This window comes from Pistacia vera, unplaced genomic scaffold (assembly GCF_008641045.1).
Source record: "Pistacia vera cultivar Batoury unplaced genomic scaffold, PisVer_v2 Contig700, whole genome shotgun sequence".
Classification (NCBI taxonomy): Eukaryota; Viridiplantae; Streptophyta; class Magnoliopsida; order Sapindales; family Anacardiaceae; genus Pistacia; species Pistacia vera.
Genome location: NW_022196558.1, coordinates 397967 through 418566, shown reverse-complemented (window position 1 = coordinate 418566; position 20600 = coordinate 397967). Strand labels below are relative to the sequence as shown.

General features: G+C 32.6%; 2 protein-coding genes across 3 annotated transcripts; both read right to left on the bottom strand.

Annotated features, from left to right (window-relative positions):
* Positions 1-6757: 6757 nt before the first annotated feature.
* Positions 6758-12654, bottom strand: LOC116114139 (U3 small nucleolar RNA-associated protein 14 homolog A). 2 transcript variants are annotated; one of them, XM_031400293.1, is made up of 12 exons: positions 12277-12654; positions 11408-11609; positions 10466-10947; positions 9671-9892; positions 9226-9555; positions 8771-9124; positions 8606-8686; positions 8432-8515; positions 7940-8320; positions 7465-7596; positions 6995-7173; positions 6758-6891 (listed from the first exon to the last, which is right to left on the bottom strand). In XM_031400293.1, exons 1-11 carry the CDS (start codon positions 12601-12603, stop codon positions 6997-6999), a joined length of 2772 nt encoding a protein of 923 aa, XP_031256153.1. In that variant the 5' UTR covers positions 12604-12654; the 3' UTR covers positions 6758-6891; positions 6995-6996. The 2 variants fall into 2 exon arrangements, with proteins under 2 accessions (XP_031256153.1, XP_031256151.1); XM_031400291.1 differs by having other exon boundaries at positions 6758-7173.
* Positions 12655-16614: 3960 nt separating this feature from the next.
* Positions 16615-18340, bottom strand: LOC116114150 (transcription factor bHLH113-like). The gene is made up of 5 exons (XM_031400303.1): positions 17984-18340; positions 17773-17904; positions 17625-17690; positions 17434-17535; positions 16615-17063 (listed from the first exon to the last, which is right to left on the bottom strand). Exons 1-5 carry the CDS (start codon positions 18317-18319, stop codon positions 16887-16889), a joined length of 813 nt encoding a protein of 270 aa, XP_031256163.1. The 5' UTR covers positions 18320-18340; the 3' UTR covers positions 16615-16886.
* Positions 18341-20600: the final 2260 nt, after the last annotated feature.

Genomic DNA, 20600 nt, shown 5'->3' with positions numbered 1-20600 from the left:
AGACAGACAGATATATGTAGCTTGGTTTGAGGAGGCATGTTAAACCAAATGTTGAAAAGGGTAGTTTTGTAATTAGGCACAATTGCCATGCGGTGCCGTTTTACTCTTCTTTATATAACAGAAGAAACTGTAGCTCTCTTCAGTTAATAAAAAAAGCACAACTGAATCAGCTTACGGATTCTTCTTTTTCAATTTTCTTTCGTTTCTTGACTCCGTTCACATGTATTAAAGACAACTCTTCGTAATTAATGTTAATAATACAGTTAAAATGATCCCATTTTATAGCCAAAAGAAATGAGATGTTAATCCATTCGTGAGGATATAAATTATAGTAGGGAAGGAAAAAAGTTATTACCCAATTTTTTTAATAGGTATAAATATAAACGGTGTAATAATTTTGATTTAATACAAGAATAAATATATCAGTCTCTTCTTAATATAATCACGTGAGTTTATATTTTATAGAGAATGATATTTATATGAATTAGATTACATGATGTAACAAAATTCAATATAAAATCTAGGGCAACAAGTTGAGATCGAGTGGCCCTTTGCCCAAGCTCGGCCTGACCCCCGTGGCATAGGCCCAGACCCGACTCAGGCCGACCCCCATGGCATAGGCTTGGACTCGGCCTAAGCCCAACTCGAACTTGTTTCGGGCATGACGGGTAAAACCCAAGCCCAACTTGATGGGCTTTTTCTAATCCCACTTCCAACCCATTTTTATAATTTTAATTTTAAAAACAGTTTTTAAATAGTAATCTTAATAATTATTGTGAAATAAAATAAATTTCAATTCTTTTTTATATTTTTTATTTTAGAAACAGTTTTTAAATATTAATTTATTTTTGAATACTCATCAAATATATAAATAACAATCTACCCTCATTTCTTTTTATATAATTTTCATTTGGAATATATATATAGGGTAGATTATTATTATTATTATTATTATTATTATTATTATTATATATATAAAAGATAATTCTATGATTAGATGTATATTATAAGAATATTTTAGTAAAATTAATAGTAAAATTATCGGTTAGGCCAGGTCGGGACTAAAGATTGTCCCCTAAAATCAGTCAGAAACCCAAGCCCAAGCCCGCTAACACTCAACCCACTATCATTTCTAAATACAACAACTTTCACATAATGAGCAAAAGAAATGATTGGCTAATGGTAAGACACTATGAGAGGTCTCTTTTGAAAGACATAGTCACACTGCACCGAAATGATTAGCGGCTCGTTTATCTCGGACGAAGAGCTAATTTTACCGCTCGATGCCAGGCGTACCTCTTATACTATCATCGATTCATCTGGTTGCTTAGCGTGTTTATATGGTTTTGTCTTCAGAACCCGCCCAAAACATATAGTTATATGGAAACCTTTTCTTGGTTTTTCCAAGAGAATTTTAGTTAAGCCCTTTGCCAAAGATTATTTTGAAGAACCGATTTACAGATTCGGGTTTGACCCGAATAGTAATGACCACAAGGTGGTGAGAATCATGTGCTATCAACAATGTCAATATGTTGGTGAAAGCGGTGTAGAGAGTGTTGAAATTTATGCTTTAAATGTAAGCGAATGGGTGGACATTTCTGCAAAAGCTAAACCCGGCTGTCTCATTAAGGATTCTCCATCGAGGGCTTATGTGGATAGGGAGGTTTATTGGGTTGCGCGAAGGAATGTAGGAGTTTTTTCCCGCAAAGTGGTGTTGTCTGTGTTTGATTTGAGCGATGAGACATTTAAGACATATCATTGATGACACGTTAAAAGACGAGCAGTTGAAAGTAGCTGCCATGAATGAATCTCTGAGTTTGGTGCATTTTATTATACAGTTGACGAAAAGTCCTTTTGACGGGTGTAAGATATGGATCATTCATGAAAATAGTGGTGCCGGAGAGTCCTAGCTGTTTCTGGTCAAAGATCTAATCGAAAACAGTCAGATCAACACACAATCAGTTAAATTTGATCGGTCATACGCCTTTTTGACACCAATGGCCAACGGTGGTAGCTAGATCCCACAACCACCATTGGATAATTTTTTTAAGTTTCAAAAGTATTTATATCTTCAAAATTTTGTATATAAGGATAAAATAGTTCATTAGTATTTTTGTAAATTGTTTTTAAAACAAGGGCATTTTTATCTTAAAATTTTATTAATAAGGACTAAAATTGTAACTAATTTAAGATTAGCAAGTAATCTTCAAATACTTAAGAAAATAGAGATAATCAGATTACCTCTTATATTACCAACAATAATTATCATTGGTTTTAAAAAATTACTGAAATCTTATATTATTTGACAATCAAAATCTAGTAATATAAAATAACATTACTTCAGTAATAGGGGATTATCGCATACCTAACACACCCTCGAAGAAGTTGAATAAAGTTGCATGTCCTTGTAAAAGAAAAATAATATTTTAACTAAATATTTTCTATCAGATTTAATTTTCACAAACTTCTCTTAAAATACTGGGTAAATGACTGAACCAGAAAATTTAATTGAGGATCAAAAATAATATTTAAAAATTAGGGGACCAAAGTTAAAAAATTATTTTAAAAGATACATTAAAGAGGAACTTAGTGTAAAATTTAACAAAAGGTGACATAAAATAAAAAATAACTATTAGAACCTGAAAAACTTAAAATTATTGTAAGGACCTTATAAGTGTTATAACCTATCCTTTCAGTATTTGTGTGTAGATGCACGTAATTTGACTGGCACGAAGTTAGCATAAGATTTAAACCAAAAAAAAAAAAATTAGAAATACAAAAATATAAGAATTGTTTTGAAAATAAATTAGAATTAATTAGATATTTAAATGTCTTTGGAATTTATAATGAGGATATTTAGAATTAGAAACAGGTTTAACGAGACAAAGAAGGATTATTATCAATTAATAGACCCTTTTTAAAAAACTGAAAGGAAAAATAATACAAGTTTCATTTGTGTGTAATGTAATGAGATGACAACCTGTTGTGAGAAAAAAAAATCAATTTAAATTTACTTGAACTCCTAAATTATCAATTTCTAATTTTGTTCTCAATCGTGTGTGGCAGAGTTTCAAGCTAATCTTGTTGGTTTGATCAATTTTTTAAATCCCAGTCCGACCCAACCCGACTAATTGAACCGAGACCTGTGGGTTTCACCGGACTAGGTTACCAATTTTACTATTCATCAAAAACCCTAAAAATTAGGATGACAATCAACGAACAATTGAAGGCTGAAATGTTAAAGGCTTTAAATAAGAATGACTGATGAGCGGAAAAGTGGCGACGAAAGTGATTTCAGATAAGTGAAACAACTGAAAATCGCAAAAATAAATCAACAACAACAACAACAATAGGCTGTTGTCGACAAGTGGCAAGATGGATAGGGTTAAGTGAGATAGTTTTGGTCTGGAGGCTAAGAAAAGAGTTTTCGTGATGATGAAGTTGTTGACATTGAAAACATACACTATTTGGCCTAGATTGTCAATGCCATTGGTGTAATTTAAGGTTTTATTGCAAAATTTCAAATATGTAAGGACTTATATAATTTTTAGGAGTGTTTTTGTTGGATTTCAAACCCTTTTACCTATTAATGTCACCGGTTTGACCGACGGGTCAAACCGGTTCAACCGGTCAACCTGAGACTTGTCCAGTTTGCCTTGTTTCTCCCCATGCCAAGTTTTAAAACCTTGGGTTTGATAAGCAGTTTTTTAATCTAAATATGTTTGATTTCATTATAAATATTTTAGACACCCAGGCTGAATTAATTGCACCTATTTTACATTCCAACATGTGATAGATGAATATATAATTCGTATAATAAATGGAAATATAAATTTCATTGAAAAAGGAATATATTTATGCCACTATCTCAAAAAATTTATATATCAGCTACCGTAAATTGGAATTACAACCTCAATTATCGATTTCCAGCCACCTGAAAATTACATAATGATTGAAAAAACGCCAGTGCAGAGGCACTTTAATTTCTACAATCAATGCATATATTCTATTAGAAACCCATCTTTCAAATAACAGAAAACAAAATTGAATCATACATGACAGTATTCATTAGAATCTGGGTCAATTTACCTTCACCTATTCATGATTTTTACCACCACTGGCCTTGATTTTGGTCTTTTGCTACCATCACTTTTATTCTTGTTCATCTTTTGTTTCTGTCCACGCGACTTGTGCTCCTCTGTTTTTTCGTGAGGATTCACTTCCTCGAACTTGATTGGTTTTATAATGATACCAGATTTCTTCTTCACCTGCAACATTTTATTCAAGGAGAGAAATGAAAAATATTGGACGAGGAAAACAAGCTAATTGCTAAGATATGATCCGTTTAAAAATTATATATCCCCTTGACAAAATGGGGCTGCTAAGAAAATGCACACTGGACGGATCAGAAAAGGAATGATGGAAGAGGAAAAATCCACAAGAGCATAAAATTTCACAACGGTTCTTATCTCTATGATATTTGTTGTAATATAAACCCCTTTTCTTAAAAATAAAGAATAAAAATAATAGTATCTTATTGATTGCAATTAATCACTCACTTCTGGCTGGTTAAGAGCTCCAACGGCTGTCGCTGGATTGAACTCAGGTCCAACAGGAACACGAATGCTTCGCTCAAAAACTTCCTTTGATGTGAAAGGGTAAGGCAAGGTTTTTGTATGTAATTTCTCCGCCTGCCAAATCCAAGAACAAAAAGTTCTGTTATACAAGCACATCAAGGCATAATAAAGCTGGACGTGCTTTAATATTCAAAACTAGGAAATGAACATGTGGCTACGAAAAGAATATGTTAAATAACTATTTAACCAATTTATGTTGGATCTAGATTGACAATTCAGCAACATTTCAATTTAATTTTGAAAGGTTCTTTTGAGTTTTCCAGTTGAAGTCAATTGTCAACCAAGCTTCTGCTAAACTGAGTTTACTTCTATAATTGCGACAACAAATCTAAATCCAAAAACAAGGATATAGCTCCTCTTGGTGTGCATAATAATATATACAATAAAGACCACCAACCTTTTTATCCAACTTCTCAGAGATAATGACATGTTTGAGGCGTGCATCCTTCCTCTTTTTAAGAGCTTCTTCCCTCCTCTTCTTTGCATTTTCATGCTCTTCCACCATCCAGGAAGGTAAGCCTTTCTTTTGCTGCAAATTTGTCCATTGTCCCCAACCAGGAAGTAGATGAGGCTTTTCAGGTACAGGATTCTCTTCGGTCAGGATCTTTTCTTTATCCTTCTCAAAATCTTCCTCTACATCATCACCCGCAAAAGCAAGACGAATAAGTTCTTCTTGAGAAGGAAGTTTATATGATGCTTTAGGTTCAGAAGACATAATCCCATCCACCATCTCTCCTTCACCATCATCACTATCAGTATCACTTTCCTCATTCACCACCTTCACAGTTCCCAAAACCAAAACACAGAGCCAAAGAAAGTGAGAGGCTGCTAATAACATAAACATTAGAGCAAAAGCTGCAAAAGAACAAAAGGTGACATAAAATAAAAAATAACTATTAGAACCTGAAAAACTAAAAATTATTGTAAGGACCTTATAAGTGTTATAACCTATCCTTTCAGTATTTGTGTGACGATGCACGTAATTTGACTGGCACGAAGTTAGCATAAGATTTAAACCAAGAAAAAAAAAAAAATTTAGAAATACAAAAATATAAGAATTGTTTTGAAAATAAATTAGAGTTAATTAGATATTTAAATGTCTTTGGAATTTATAATGAGGATATTTAGAATTAGAAACAGGTTTAACGAGACAAAGAAGGATTATTATCAATTAATAGACCCTTTTTAAAAAACTGAAAGGAAAAATAATACAAGTTTCATTTGTGTGTAATGTAATGAGATGACAACCTGTTGTGAGAAAAAAAAATCAATTTAAATTTACTTGAACTCCTAAATTATCAATTTCTAATTTTGTTCTCAATCGTGTGTGGCAGAGTTTCAAGCTAATCTTCTTGGTTTGATCAATTTTTTAAATCCCAGTCCGACCCAACCCGACTAATTGAACCGAGACCTGTGGGTTTCACCGGACTAGGTTACCAATTTTACTATTCATCAAAAACCCTAAAAATTAGGATGACAATCAACGAACAATTGAAGGCTGAAATGTTAAAGGCTTTAAATAAGAATGACTGATGAGCGGAAAAGTGGCGACGAAAGTGATTTCAGATAAGTGAAACAACTGAAAATCGCAAAAATAAATCAACAACAACAACAACAATAGGCTGTTGTCGACAAGTGGCAAGATGGATAGGGTTAAGTGAGATAGTTTTGGTCTGGAGGCTAAGAAAAGAGTTTTCGTGATGATGAAGTTGTTGACATTGAAAACATACACTATTTGGCCTAGATTGTCAATGCCATTGGTGTAATTTAAGGTTTTATTGCAAAATTTCAAATATGTAAGGACTTATATAATTTTTAGGAGTGTTTTTGTTGGATTTCAAACCCTTTTACCTATTAATGTCACCGGTTTGACCGACGGGTCAAACCGGTTCAACCGGTCAACCTGAGACTTGTCCAGTTTGCCTTGTTTCTCCCCATGCCAAGTTTTAAAACCTTGGGTTTGATAAGCAGTTTTTTAATCTAAATATGTTTGATTTCATTATAAATATTTTAGACACCCAGGCTGAATTAATTGCACCTATTTTACATTCCAACATGTGATAGATGAATATATAATTCGTATAATAAATGGAAATATAAATTTCATTGAAAAAGGAATATATTTATGCCACTATCTCAAAAAATTTATATATCAGCTACCGTAAATTGGAATTACAACCTCAATTATCGATTTCCAGCCACCTGAAAATTACATAATGATTGAAAAAACGCCAGTGCAGAGGCACTTTAATTTCTACAATCAATGCATATATTCTATTAGAAACCCATCTTTCAAATAACAGAAAACAAAATTGAATCATACATGACAGTATTCATTAGAATCTGGGTCAATTTACCTTCACCTATTCATGATTTTTACCACCACTGGCCTTGATTTTGGTCTTTTGCTACCATCACTTTTATTCTTGTTCATCTTTTGTTTCTGTCCACGCGACTTGTGCTCCTCTGTTTTTTCGTGAGGATTCACTTCCTCGAACTTGATTGGTTTTATAATGATACCAGATTTCTTCTTCACCTGCAACATTTTATTCAAGGAGAGAAATGAAAAATATTGGACGAGGAAAACAAGCTAATTGCTAAGATATGATCCGTTTAAAAATTATATATCCCCTTGACAAAATGGGGCTGCTAAGAAAATGCACACTGGACGGATCAGAAAAGGAATGATGGAAGAGGAAAAATCCACAAGAGCATAAAATTTCACAACGGTTCTTATCTCTATGATATTTGTTGTAATATAAACCCCTTTTCTTAAAAATAAAGAATAAAAATAATAGTATCTTATTGATTGCAATTAATCACTCACTTCTGGCTGGTTAAGAGCTCCAACGGCTGTCGCTGGATTGAACTCAGGTCCAACAGGAACACGAATGCTTCGCTCAAAAACTTCCTTTGATGTGAAAGGGTAAGGCAAGGTTTTTGTATGTAATTTCTCCGCCTGCCAAATCCAAGAACAAAAAGTTCTGTTATACAAGCACATCAAGGCATAATAAAGCTGGACGTGCTTTAATATTCAAAACTAGGAAATGAACATGTGGCTACGAAAAGAATATGTTAAATAACTATTTAACCAATTTATGTTGGATCTAGATTGACAATTCAGCAACATTTCAATTTAATTTTGAAAGGTTCTTTTGAGTTTTCCAGTTGAAGTCAATTGTCAACCAAGCTTCTGCAAAACTGAGTTTACTTCTATAATTGCGACAACAAATCTAAATCCAAAAACAAGGATATAGCTCCTCTTGGTGTGCATAATAATATATACAATAAAGACCACCAACCTTTTTATCCAACTTCTCAGAGATAATGACATGTTTGAGGCGTGCATCCTTCCTCTTTTTAAGAGCTTCTTCCCTCCTCTTCTTTGCATTTTCATGCTCTTCCACCATCCAGGAAGGTAAGCCTTTCTTTTGCTGCAAATTTGTCCATTGTCCCCAACCAGGAAGTAGATGAGGCTTTTCAGGTACAGGATTCTCTTCGGTCAGGATCTTTTCTTTATCCTTCTCAAAATCTTCCTCTACATCATCACCCGCAAAAGCAAGACGAATAAGTTCTTCTTGAGAAGGAAGTTTATATGATGCTTTAGGTTCAGAAGACATAATCCCATCCACCATCTCTCCTTTGCCATCATCACTATCAGTATCACTTTCCTCATTCACCACCTTCACAGTTCCCAAAACCAAAACACAGAGCCAAAGAAAGTGAGAGGTTGCTAATAACATAAACATTAGAGCAAAAGCTGCAAAAAAAAAACAATTGGAAGGGATAAATACCTCCAAACTTTGATCATCCAATACAGGTTCAACAACCTTTTTAGGCTTCTTGGCATCAGTGTCCATCGTGTTTCCACTTTTCATCTGCACATTAAGTAAACAGTTATCAGCATGAGAATGCCTGATTCTCCAATACGCAAGAAACTGAAAAAACATAATGAAGGCGAACAAGACCTTTTTCCATGTGCCCGATGCAAAAATAGAAACATCATGGGATGTCTTTGGACCTGGGTCTCTAACAACTTCATCAAAGCTCTGTAAACCGCACAAGTACACTATTGTCATGCTAATGAGCAACAGAGAGACAGAAAAGTAGTAGCAAATAAGAAATCTCATTACCTTAAACACGGAATCCTGATGACTCTCAAGACCTTCGTTAAGTAAGGCAGAATCAATGCTAACATCCTTCTGCAAATCATTCTTTTTCCTATTACCAACAACTAAATTTTCTTCAGGCTCCAGGTCATCTTCGCTATCACTATTACCATAATAGTTATCTGTTTTGATCTTATGGTTTGGTTCTGGAACCTCCTTTTGAGCAGCACCAAAGATCCTTCTACCACTTGTAACACCTACTTTTGAATTTTCTTCCTCAACTGTACCCTCCAACTCCTTCAATGATGATTCATATTCTTGAAGAGCAAGCTTGGCTTCTTCAATAGCTTCTTCCTTCCTTTTTTTCATCCCACGCATCTATAACAAATCAAATTACGCAAGAAAAAAATTAAATCAAAGGTTACTACAATAACAGGTGAATGATTTTACAACCAAAAGGAAAATGGAGGGCAGATTACCATGAAAGGTAATGAAAGCACTCCAGAATTAGGCACTTCATCTTCTTCTTCTAATACTTTGAGTGTCTTCTCTTTTGCTTTAGCAAACAAATTGGATGCCCCATCCTCTTCTGAATCAGCAGAGTTTCTATCGACATCTTCCTCATCACTGCCACTGCCACTACTACTGCTACTATCCTTCATAGAGTTCATTTTTCTAGTCAAAAGAGCATGTTGGTGGAGCTGTTCGGCTAATGCAGCTCGAGTGCCTTCATCTTGAGCATTCAGGCCACGCTTTAATATGCGCTTAGCCCACTTCGAACTGTTTTTGTGCTTTAAAGTCATACGCTCCTGCATTACATAAAATATGCAAAGAATTAAAATTAGATACAGTTTTTATCATCCACAATGAAACACTATTCACAGGACAGAACATATAAAAACTTCATTAATGATTATCAATCACCTCAGCTCGTTTGAATTCTTGCTTCCTTGCCTCTTCTTTTGCTGCTTCTGGATCCATCAGAAATTCAGCAGATGCTCCTTTTAATCTATCTTTCTTCAACAAACGATGATATGTTTTTGACTTAATTTTCTTGATACGTTTGCTCTTCATCTCATGACGAAAAAGAAGGCTTCGCATTTTAGCTATATGATTCCGGTCCTCTAAATAGTCTTCAACAGAAACCTGTCAGCATCATTAAGAATTGCACGACTCAAACTTCTGTAAAATTTACAAAACTAAGCTTTCAAAATAGATACAGCCAGAGACCTTTTTCAGATTTGCATGCAGCACAAACCCATTAATTTATTTAACAGAAAAGGAGAAAATTAAACCCACTAAGTTGTAAGATCAAGCTGTTATCAATCAGAAAACATAGTGTATTTACAGCATCAAGAAACTCACTCTAGAATGCACACATGTAAACTGTAAAAGCAAATAATATATATATATATATGAGCCTCACTGACATTAAGGTTTACCTGGGATATGACTATTCTCTTCACATTATATCATAAGATTCTGATTTTCAGTTTCATATAAAAAAAAAAATTGAAAAAAAATAAAATAAAATAAAAAATTGAAATTGCTTCCTCGTTGTAGGCATTAGATTATTCAATGACACAGAAACTTGGCAACATTATCATAGCAATTCCAAAATGTGAGTTCGTTAAAAGAACTCCTAGGCAACTCAATAGTTTTTCATCAAGTTGTAATAAATAGTGAGGTAAATGACCAATGCATACGACCAAAACATACCTTATTCATTTCAAGAAGCCTAGCACCATCTTCTTTATGAGCTTCCACAACCTTTTCATCATTGACTAATGATGCCATTTTCTTCTCAAACTCAGTTCTAGGTTCAAATCCAGAAGCTATTGCTCCTACAGTTGAAAACCCTAAGTTTGTATCTTCTTCAAAAATAATAGTAGGGGCCTCCCTATTCATCTTCACTAAAGGCTCCCACTTGGTAATATCTTTCTTTGAATGTTCATACACTGCCTTTCTCTCCAACTTTTCTCGTTCTACCTTTGGTAGTGGCGCCTGAATGGATACAGACTTTTTATCCATTTGATGCATTCTCTTTCTAAGTTTACTATATCCAGCTTTTCCTTGAAGAGGTTCTAGCAGATCTTCAATGGTAATTTGACTATTGCCATCTAAAACATCTCTACTTGGATTAAATTCAGACTCTGTATATGCTTCAGATATAACTATGTTTTTCTTCTTCGTCTTCTTGCCTAAAACAAATATAAATAGAGGTCAGTCATATGACTCATATTTCTAAAAGCAGTGGATAAATGTCTTCTAATCATCCCAACATCAATTCCTAAATGCCTGGTTAGGGCAAATTAACTCTGGAATAACTATAACGACAAACTTTCCAGTAAGTAATTAATGATGTCATCTTTGAAACAGAACAAACTCAAGCTAAAATACATTATTCTGATATGACTTCTATATAGTAACTAAAAAGTAAACCTCGGAGATGGACTTTTAAAAATATCTGCATTGTACCTGTATTAATTTTTGAGATGTTTATTATGACTACTCACACATCACAGGTGCTAAATTCCTTTTTCTAATGATTATTAGAAATATATGAAGGAGAAAGTTCTGAAAAATAGTGAGTATAATTTAAAAGAAAAATTCATACTGTCCTGAACTTGACCAAATGGAGACATTTCATCACAGTCTTACCTTCAAAAACCTCACTTGGCATTCCAGTGATCCCTTGCAACATCCTCAAGTGCCTTTCATCATCTTCATCTTCAACCTCATCGCCAAGTTGCTTTGAACTTCCTGTCCTACCACGGGTATTTTCAATCCTACTAGCCCCATCATCACTGCCATTATAGTCGTTTTCATCATCATCATCATCATCCGATAGCACATTCTCATCCTACACAAAGAAAAGAGACAGCACATATTAGAAACATGAACTAAAGAAGCCTTAGCCAATAAATACTACTCTCAACATAATAGACTATAGCGTGCAAATATATCTCATTCAGACAAAAGAAAGTAAGATTACTTCCTATAGGATGTATGAATTGCTGGAATCATCACTACAATTACTTCATTAAACATACATTCAGTACATTATGGAAACTCATGCCGGTTTCCTCCATATACATATATATTGTTATTTTAATATTTTTTCCACCATCTCCAGTATTCTTAACTAAACTTAGCTTCATATTCTGGCAAATCTGTTTCCAACTTCAATTTATTGACAGTCCTCAGAAGCTTGCATTTTTTACACATAACACCTTATCAAATGCCGATTTACCCAACTGATGATATAAAAGGTGAACACTTAAATGTCCTGTTTATGCAAGTAAAACCTTCCAATTAAAAAAAACCATAGCTGTAACATTACAGCAATTTGACATGGAAAACTCTAAACAATTTCATCAACTTATAAACACGAACTGAAATCCAAATTGAACCGATTACTGAACAAGTTTAAAACTTGAATGCCTGCACATATCCAAATTAAAGGAGATATAAAACTTAATAAACTGTAGAATACAGATATTTTTACTAAAAAAATAAATAAATAAAACCTTAAAGTTTTCAGGCAGCTGGTATTCATAATTATCGACTGAATCGTAACGGCGGTTCTTCTTCGACTCTTCTTGAGGCAGAGGTTCTTCGTACTCGTAAAAATCATTGCCTTCATAAGAATCTATGTCTTCGTCATCACTATTGTTCATCGAACTGGTTCTATTTAGGCGGTCCAGTTCTTTTCGCATCGAATTAGGCAACCGTGGACCACTCCTTTTCCTTTTCATCTCGCCGCCGCCGACCTTCTTGGAGTTTTTCTTCTGGTTCTTGTGAGACTTCGCTCTGTGATTGGTTGTCTCAGGGGTTTTTCTCTTCTTGTCCGCCATTGCTATGAATGATGGCGGCCTAAGAGGAAGTGATTTATGAGCGAGGTTTAAGCGGCTTTCTTCACCCCCCCTCAGGTCTACCAAAATTAAGGAAGACCGACTTGTTTTGTAAAATGACACTTACACCCTTAAAATTAAGGATGGTATATATAAGGGCTATTTAGTCATTATGCACAACAAATTAAAAAAAAAAAAATTAAAATTTACAAACAAAACCAAACTCTAACCTAAACTTTATAGATATATATATGTACAAAAACAAAACCAACTCTAACCTAAACTATATATGTCATTTACAAATTTAGAAACTATATCCTATAAACAAATATTACCATAAATAGAGATATCACTAGGGGTGAGCAGTTCTAGATATCCTGTATTTTTTCGGAAAACTGGAATCGCACAATGTAGGTTCCTTTCCCGGGTACCCTATAAAAAATCAGTTACCTCCTATTAGTTTTAAAAAATGACAAAAATACCTTAAAAGTTTATAAATACACCTCTAACAAATTTTGATTACTCATTCATTTGTGTCCAATATGACTCATAAATCCTCTAATCTCTAGACAACATTTAAATTCAATCAATTCATCACAATTCACATAAAATTCCTCAATCAAAACCAAAACACAAACAATTAATTAAATTAATTAAACAATCTCACTATAAATATATAATTTAATATTATAATTAATTAAATTTCTAATCAATTAAGTATTATACTAATGTTTATAATGGAATATTATAATTGATTAAGTGATCATATTATAAATGTATAATGTAATGTTATAATTAATTAAGTAATTATTTAACTATAATGTAATATTTTAATTAATTAAATTTTTAATCATTTAATTAAATATTGTACTAATGATTATAATAGAATGTTATAATTAATTAAGTAATCATTTATTTATAACGTAATGTTATAATTAATTAAGTAATCATACTATAAATTTATAATGTAATGTTATAATTAATTAAATTTCTATTCATTTAATTAAGTATTGTACTTATGTAATAAATTACTAATGTTTATAATATAATGTCATAATTAATTAAGTAATCATTTAATTTTGTGATGTTATAATTAATTATGTGATCATGTAATAATGTATTGTTATAATGAATTAAGTAATAATATTATAAATCTTTAATGTAATATTATAATTAATTAAATTTCTAATTATTTAATTAAATATTGTATTAATGTTTATAATGGAATGTTATAATTAATTAAATAATTATTTAATTAAGTAATTATTTGTTTATAATGTAATGTTATAATTAATTAAATTTCTAATAATTTAATTAAGTATTGTACTAATGTAGTAAATTACTAATATTTATAATATAATGTCATAATTAATTAAGTAATTATTTAATTATGTAATGTGATAATTAATTATGTGATCGTATTATAATTTAATTTTATAATGAATTAAGTAATCATACTATACATCTTTAATGTAATATTATAATTAATTAAATTTCTAATCATTTAATTAAGTATTGTACTAATATTTATAAGGGAATGTTACAATTAATTAAGTAATCTTTTAATAAGTAATTATTTGTTTATAATATAATGTTATAATTAATTAAATAATTATACTATAAATCTATAATGTAATGTTATAATTAATTAAATAATTATACTATAAATCTATAATGTAATGTTATAATTAATTAAATTTCTAATTATTTAATTAAGTAATGTACTAAATTAGTAGTAATGTTATAAACTTATAATTAATTAAGTAATTATTTGACTATAATGTAATGTTATAATTGATTAAGTAATCATTTAATTAATAATGTATTAATGTTTATCAATATATCATATATAATTAATTAATTAATAATTTACTACATATTTACTTAGAACTTGATAATTGAAATAAATAACTAAATATTATATTATTATTCAATCAAATATACTATTTTATTCAAAAATTATTTTCTTTAATAACATTAAAACACTTTTAATTGGTTCTAATTCCAATTATACACTTAATTAATCAAAACTTTAATATTAATGTATTATAATATATTAAAGTTTTTTATATGGTGTAGTTTATATGTAATAAGTATAATTGTATATTTATTTAATTAGGTTATTGTAAAAATTTAAACTTTTTCCATTTTAAATTTTTATATGTAAAATTACAATATACCCCCATTTTTCATAGATATTTCATTTCAACCCAGGTTCCAAAATAGATTCTAAACCGGGTACTAGTTACAGGTTCCAAGCAAGTTCCAAGGCGGGTACCCATTGCAAGTTTTTTTTCCAGGTTTCGATTCCAGTTCCGATTCCTCCACATGTAGGAATTGAAACTGAAACTGCATAATGTCGATTCTAAAAAAAAGGAACCGGAACCTACTCATACAATGTCGGTTCAGGGTAGGTTCCGATTCTGGTTTCGGTTTCAGTTCTGGTTCTATCCTTAAGTTCCGATTCCACCAACTACCTGTGCTCACCCCTAGATGCCACAATGTATATCATATCTTATTTTATAAGCTTTTCCTGAATAAAATGTATTTATTGGGAAAAAAAAAAAAAACTGCACTGTTTAGATTTGCGCCATCTGTACGTGCATTACTTTGTTCCCTTTTTCTCTTTATTTAACTTACATTGAATTTCTTTTGCTGTTCCACATTCATGTAACAAGTGTGATAAGTGATACATATTACATAATTTTTAAGAAAATAATATAAGACTTTATCTTATATTGTTTCCTTAAGAAATTAACACAAATTTCCATAGAATTTATTGACTGTTTCATAAAGTAAAAAAAAAAAAAAAAAGAGAATATACTAGTATCCTTATTTTGTTATCATATCACATAATTCATTTTTACTTGTTAATTGAGTTAATGACTTTTTCCCATCCAAATAATGATTTAATGATATTTTTTCATCTACAGACTTTTAAAATATCACCTTACTATTCAAATTTATATTTTGGTGGCGAATAGGAGGCAAACTCTGTCCAAGTTGTTGGAGTTTTTGAAGAGGGGAGGTCAATGAGTTTTTTTATGGTGAAATGTTGGATTTTGATGGTTGAGATTGATCGAAATTTGACTTGGAAATGACGGTTACGTAAACCTTAATCGCTCAATTATCAACGATTGACAGGGTCGGCAAGAATTAGGTTTGCTGGGTTTTGGTTAGTGGTGATGGGGAAATAGAATGGTAGTGGTGTGGGGTTGCAACAATGTCGGAATCGAAAACATAATATAAATTTGGGTAGTAAAATAGTATTTTAAAAATCTATAGGTGATAAAGTATCATTAAGTCATTATTTGGGTGGAAACAAGTCGTTTACTCTTATTAATTTGATTAAATCTATAATAAACTGTATTTTTAGCCTAATTTTTTTTTAGGCATATCAGTTATCCAAGCCTACATTAAAGTCTGTTTAATCCTCTATACCACGGAACCTTTAGGCTATGTAATATCCTATAAACCTAATAAACTAAGATAATTACAAATGTGATAAGTACCTCTTCTGTGACTCGAAGACAAGAGCCTTTAGATATAATTAACCCTGATTGCTAAATGGATTTGCAAATTGAAGAGGGGAGAGGTCCATTAGCAACGCAATACTCCAGCACATCGGGCTCAGCTAAATAGAGTCCACAAAATCTTCGTGAAGAGACGACCAAAAAGCACATGTTTGAATAATGGATATGAATTTACGATAAGGGATTTCCCCTAAGAAACTTAACAGATGAACAGTGAAAGTTGAGGACAGAGTAATTTACAAGTTTGACGATGAGTTTCTAACATAAACCAACGTACTTTGACTCCATAATCAAAATATAATGCCATTACTTTTCTCTAAACTTATATTGCTGTTGAACAAAACCAAAACCAAAACCAGAAACTAATAATAAAGAAATTTAACAGGCAAAATACAACCAGCACTCTTCTCAAAAATTGCATTGGTAATTGTCTCAAGTCCTGAAGATTTTCAATGCTAAAAGCATAAAAGGCATCCATCCCACACCTCAAAAACCCACATTTATACACAATATATCTTCCCCAAAACGACATCTCCTTTCACTTTCAAATCCATCATCTCTTTTTAACTCTCGAACCAAGTGTGAACTTTCTCAGCTTCCTTTTCTGTCACTTTTTTTTTTACTACATTTAACTTTTCTTAACATGAGTTGTCAAATCTGTTCAAGGCAAGAAACAAACAACATGTACAGTAGTAGTAAGTTAAAACGTTGAATAATCAACATTCACTTCACTTCACTTCACTTCACTTCAAGTCACTGCTGCTTTGTGAATAATGATGATGCTGAAACATTGTTTCCCATGGCAGGTGACCAGAAATCTGCCCCGTTGCTGTTTGCCACGTGTACGGTGCATGCCACTGGGACCAGGCACAGTCCCCTGCTCTTCAGGTCCGTTCTTGATTCTTCATCTCCTCCGTTTTCTCCACCGTCCTATATATTATTATTTAGCAAAATTAACACAGTCAAAGACAATAGGAAAAGTAAAAACTAACTGTTGACCCATAAAGTCACTATCACCACCGTCAAATTTCAACCAATGCATCAAATATGGGACCCATTACGGTCCCGCTTTTACATTTTCAGGTGAAATCATCCGTGGAATCTTAACCCTCCACTACAAACTTGAACTCGAAATAGACAATTTGACATGGCCTGATGAAGATGCTACTGTGGATGCATGCGGACCATCATGCATGAAATGGAAGCAGTAAAAAAAAAAAAAAAAAACACCGTTTTGCGAACTTTCGTTTCTGGGAAAATAGTCATCTGAGTATCTGACGAAGATGTGGTTGGTACTTACAGGTAGGTGGTGTTGCAGGTAGGGAGAGCACAGAACCTGAACCTGATCGTGCAGGAATCTGATATAACCCATCGCTTCATGCAACACCGACGCTGTATCTGTCTGCATATCATACCATTTCCCCAGCATGAGAATTTAAACAGCATTTAATTGATTATCAAAACATGCAATTAAATAGAAACGAATTTCACCTTGCCAAAAGGTGAAACGAGCTGCTGCAATGCTGTGATTCGTTCTCCAAGCTTCTCTTTCCTTACCTGTTATTTCAAAAGAAATCGGAAAATGAGGATTACTTCCACAAACTCAATGCCGTATATTGCGTGTATATTGAGTTAAGACCTTTGCATGGCCGGTAGATGAAGGGGTATTTTCTGCTTTGGTCTTTTTACTGGTTTTCTGAGTTGTCGCTGGCGTTGTGGTTATAACGCTTGAGCATTGAGCTGATTCTTTGCCAGACCCATTTCGTTTTTTCTATCAGAAAATAACAAAAATGAACTATTAAACAACCCAAAATGTAAACCTTGTGAAATTACACATTCCAAACACTTACATTAGATTTGGAATATTGAGTAGCGTTGGCACTGCTGTTATTGCCGGAAGAAGCAGAAGAAGAATCACTGCAAGTGACTCCAGATTTTTGAGGAGTGGTTCTGGTAATACTCTCACCACCATACACAACTATTTCACCATGATCATTTTCTCCATAGTTACCAAAACAAAGCATTTTGGGAGGCTTTTCATGAGAAGAAAAAGGCAAAGAAAAAGAAGAATAGTTGGTAAAAGTGTGGTCCCTATCAAGACCCAAAACGACATCATCAGAGAACAACAACTGAGAGAAACTGGTAGTGGTGCCTTGGTCCCCGTCAAATCCGCCATTATCGGCCATTAAAGAACAAACCCAGATGAAGAAAAGCTAAGCTAAGCTAAGCTGAGTCAAGGTTTGTTAGGTTTTAATTAAGAAGTTGAGAGAGACAGTGGAGAGAGAGAGAGAGAAATGAGAGGTGTTGTGAACAGAGTACATGTGTGTTGTTGTGAGTTAAGAGCAGCAGCCGTTACAATAGGGGAAGTACGGTTTTTTCAAGGTTTAGGCTTTGGTTTTCGGCTAATTTCAGTCAAACCCACCTGGCCCGAGAAAACCGTGGTTTCGCTCTCCAACGCATTGTTGCTTCCTTATAACCGGTTTTTTCCCTGAGTTACCACTGCCGACTCACTCAGTACTATTGCTTAACAAGTCTTTATCAAGTCCTGGGACCATTTATATTTTCTAAAAAAAATTAATTTTATTGATTTCTAGGAAGATTTTATGACCACCAACCTATAATCATATTACATAAAAATATTGGTAAATTCAATCAATTTTTTAGAAAATTTTCCAAATTAAATGAGTAATTCATACTTAAATTTTTTTTTTTTTTTATCATAAAGACTAATAATATTGATTCTGGTCATACGCAACTGCGGATGTGATTGTGAGTCAAGAGGGACCCACTGCTCACGTGCGTCAGACAAGACTAAGGGGGAAGGTTTCGTTGATTTCGGAGATTTAGCTTTGCTAGGAGTTGGACCAGTTCCCAGGAAAATCATATGGGATGTGATGGAGCGCCGAGGCCCACATGATAATATGTAAATCTGAGTAGAAGAAGAAATCAGAAGGGTACGCAGTAGTGATGATGGTAGTTGGGCATATATTTGGGTTGCGCATGATCTTACGCATAAACCGATCGACTTATGGTCAACGCTACTGATACCATCTCAGACCCGAAAACTGAACTGCCAAGTTTTGGTTCCACACGAGTACCAGTAATGTTACTGTACTAAACTCAATACTTCCATCGTTTAATATTAAATTTGTGATTAATAATGCAATTTTTTTTTTTTAAGCATGAAAAATAAAAATACAATTTCGAATGAAATGAAATAAACTTGTAAAATCAATAATGTAAATCACTCATAATCAACATGTATATATTCATATCATTATTCATACACATGCTTATATATTCATGGAGATTTGTAGAAGTAAAATAATTTAACCACTAACCTCCAATCATAGCAATTTGTTGTTGCTGTATTCTTCAAAGGTTACAGACTCTTCCAATGCACTACAATTCTCAGAATAATGGTTTTTGGGATATCAAAATAATTGCATGTATTAGAGACTTGTAACTGTTCCCCTTTTAAAACACGTAAAAGTTTTTCCATTAAAGACAACTGCTGTGGGGATAACTGTTAAAAACTGCTCAGCAGTTTAAATTTTATATAAAATAATATATATAAAAGTGAAATACCAAATAGTAATTTTAGGACAATGAATTTTAATTAATTAAAATTCTAACATTCTCTCACTTGGTCCAAACTTTTATTACACTATCCATAACATAGAAGTTTTATATTCTTTATGTTTAATTAGAAAAAAAGAATTGCATGAATCATAACGGTAAGTCCTTTTTAAACAAGTATTATCTTCCATGTAATATTATGCAATTTTTTCTTTATAAATAAACGTTTAAACATGGAATATTACTTTATGAACAAACCTTAAATGTTTGTTCCAGGTCCTCGAGAATATTTGTTTGTCTCCAACTAAAATGTATACAACTGAAAAGAAAAACAAACTAAATTACAAAGTTTCAGAGAATGAAAGTATTACCTCTCTTAGTGACATAGCGAGACGTAATCCCATTTGAATTACATGATCCTTGAACGTCTTTGGTGACATGTCTTTTGTTAGAGGATCAGCAATCATTTGCTCAGTGTGTATGTGTTCAATGAGCACTTTTTTGGCTTTAATGTGCTCCTTTATTGCTAAGTACTTAATGTCGATGTGTTTACTTCGATTTCCACTCTTATTGTTCTTAGCAAAGAACACAACAACTGAATTGTCACAATACAACCTTATTGGCTTAGAGATAGACTTAACAACTACAAGCCCAGAAATGAAACTTCTCAACCAAATATCCTGTGCAGTGGCCTCAAAAAAAGAGACAAACTCAGCTTCCATGGTAGAAGTGGCAACCAAAGATTGTTTTATACTTCTCCAAGATATAGCACCTTCGGCTAGCATAAAAACATATTCGGATGTTGATTTCTAAGAATCAACACAGCTAGCGAAGTCTAAGTCTGAATATCCGACAACTTCTAAAATGTTAGACCGTCTATAAGTAAGC

Coding starts and splice junctions, on each gene's coding strand:
- LOC116114139 (XM_031400291.1), bottom strand. CDS start 12,603: ATGGCGGACAAGAAGAGAAAAACCCCTGAGACAACCAATCACAGAGCG. Junction 9,893..10,465: donor GGCTTCTTGAAATGAATAAG/GTATGTTTTGGT, acceptor TGATGCTGACAG/GTTTCTGTTGAAGACTATTT. Junction 9,556..9,670: donor AAGAATTCAAACGAGCTGAG/GTGATTGATAAT, acceptor TATGTAATGCAG/GAGCGTATGACTTTAAAGCA.
- LOC116114150 (XM_031400303.1), bottom strand. CDS start 18,319: ATGGCCGATAATGGCGGATTTGACGGGGACCAAGGCACCACTACCAGT. Junction 17,691..17,772: donor CATCTACCGGCCATGCAAAG/GTCTTAACTCAA, acceptor TTGAAATAACAG/GTAAGGAAAGAGAAGCTTGG. Junction 17,064..17,433: donor ACCTGCAACACCACCTACCT/GTAAGTACCAAC, acceptor AATAATATATAG/GACGGTGGAGAAAACGGAGG.